This window comes from Cariama cristata, unplaced genomic scaffold (assembly GCF_000690535.1).
Source record: "Cariama cristata isolate BGI_N322 unplaced genomic scaffold, ASM69053v1 scaffold23569, whole genome shotgun sequence".
NCBI classification, from domain to species: Eukaryota; Metazoa; Chordata; class Aves; order Cariamiformes; family Cariamidae; genus Cariama; species Cariama cristata.
The window spans coordinates 2,704-3,736 of record NW_009637740.1 but is presented as its reverse complement, the minus strand read 5'-3'; the positions used below and the strand labels follow the sequence as shown (position 1 = coordinate 3,736).

General features: G+C 61.1%; 1 protein-coding gene across 1 annotated transcript; it reads left to right on the top strand.

The window, feature by feature from the left end:
* Window positions 1-5: 5 nt before the first annotated feature.
* Window positions 6-680, top strand: LOC104168026 (early growth response protein 4-like; the record flags this gene model as incomplete). The annotated part of the gene is made up of 1 exon (XM_009708464.1): window positions 6-680. A coding segment is annotated over one exon (675 nt), but the record flags the coding sequence as incomplete, so codon positions are not given.
* Window positions 681-1,033: the final 353 nt, after the last annotated feature.

Here is a 1,033-nt window from a genome sequence, read left to right as displayed (position 1 = left end):
AGGATGCTGCCTGCTTCGGCACCCATCTGGGCTTCGGCTGCGAGCCAGAAAACTTCCCGGCCCGCGGGGACTTTGCCGACGCCAAGATCCACAACCTCCCTCCTCCATTAATGCCGGAGTTCGACACCTCCTTGGCCCAGCCTGAAGTCCTGCCGGGTTTGATGAGCTCTGCCGAGCTCCTCCATCCTCACCCCTCGCCCTCTGTCCCCCCTACGGACTTTTTGGGCCACCCCACCTCTTCTTCCATCCCTTCCCTGCTGCCCACCAACCCTCCTGCCTTGGCCGAGCCCAAGAAGAAGACCCGCCGGACCAAATGTTCTTCCAAATGCTTTTGCCCGAAACCCCACGAGAAAGCTTTCGCCTGCCCGGTGGAGAACTGCATCCGGAGCTTCGCCCGCTCGGATGCACTCAACCGGCACCTCCGCATCCACACGGGCCACAAACCCTTCCAGTGCCGCATCTGCCTGAGGAACTTCAGCCGCAGCGACCACCTCACCACCCACATCCGCACCCACACCGGCGAGAAACCCTTCTCCTGCGACACCTGCGGCCGCCGCTTCGCCAGGAGCGACGAGAAGAAGCGGCACAGCAAGGTCCACCTGAAGCAGAAAGCTCGGACGGAGGAGAAGCTCAAAGGTTTGGGCTTCTTCTCGGTGGGTCTCTCCTTCGGGACACTGTGAAGCCCCAACCTAAGCACTGGGAGATGGCATTTCCCGAGGTCCCCCGAGCATCTCATGGGAGAGCCGGGGTGGGAATATCCTCCTGGGGTGGCCCCGGAGAAGATGACGGCAGATCGGGCCGTGCCGGGGAGGAGAAGGGCACGTGGGAGGCAGAGGTGATGCCGCGGCGCTGGACCGCTCGCTGCGGAGATGGTGGGATGTGGCAGCTCCGGCCGCCCGGAGCCGTCTCCGAACTGCAGGGACTGAATCATTTTTATAGCTCCTATTCCAAGGAGGGGAAAGAAAAAACCATGTACAGAAAGAAATCGCCACTGAGATGGTTTTGGGGTTTTTTTTTAAGCTACCCAAACCCA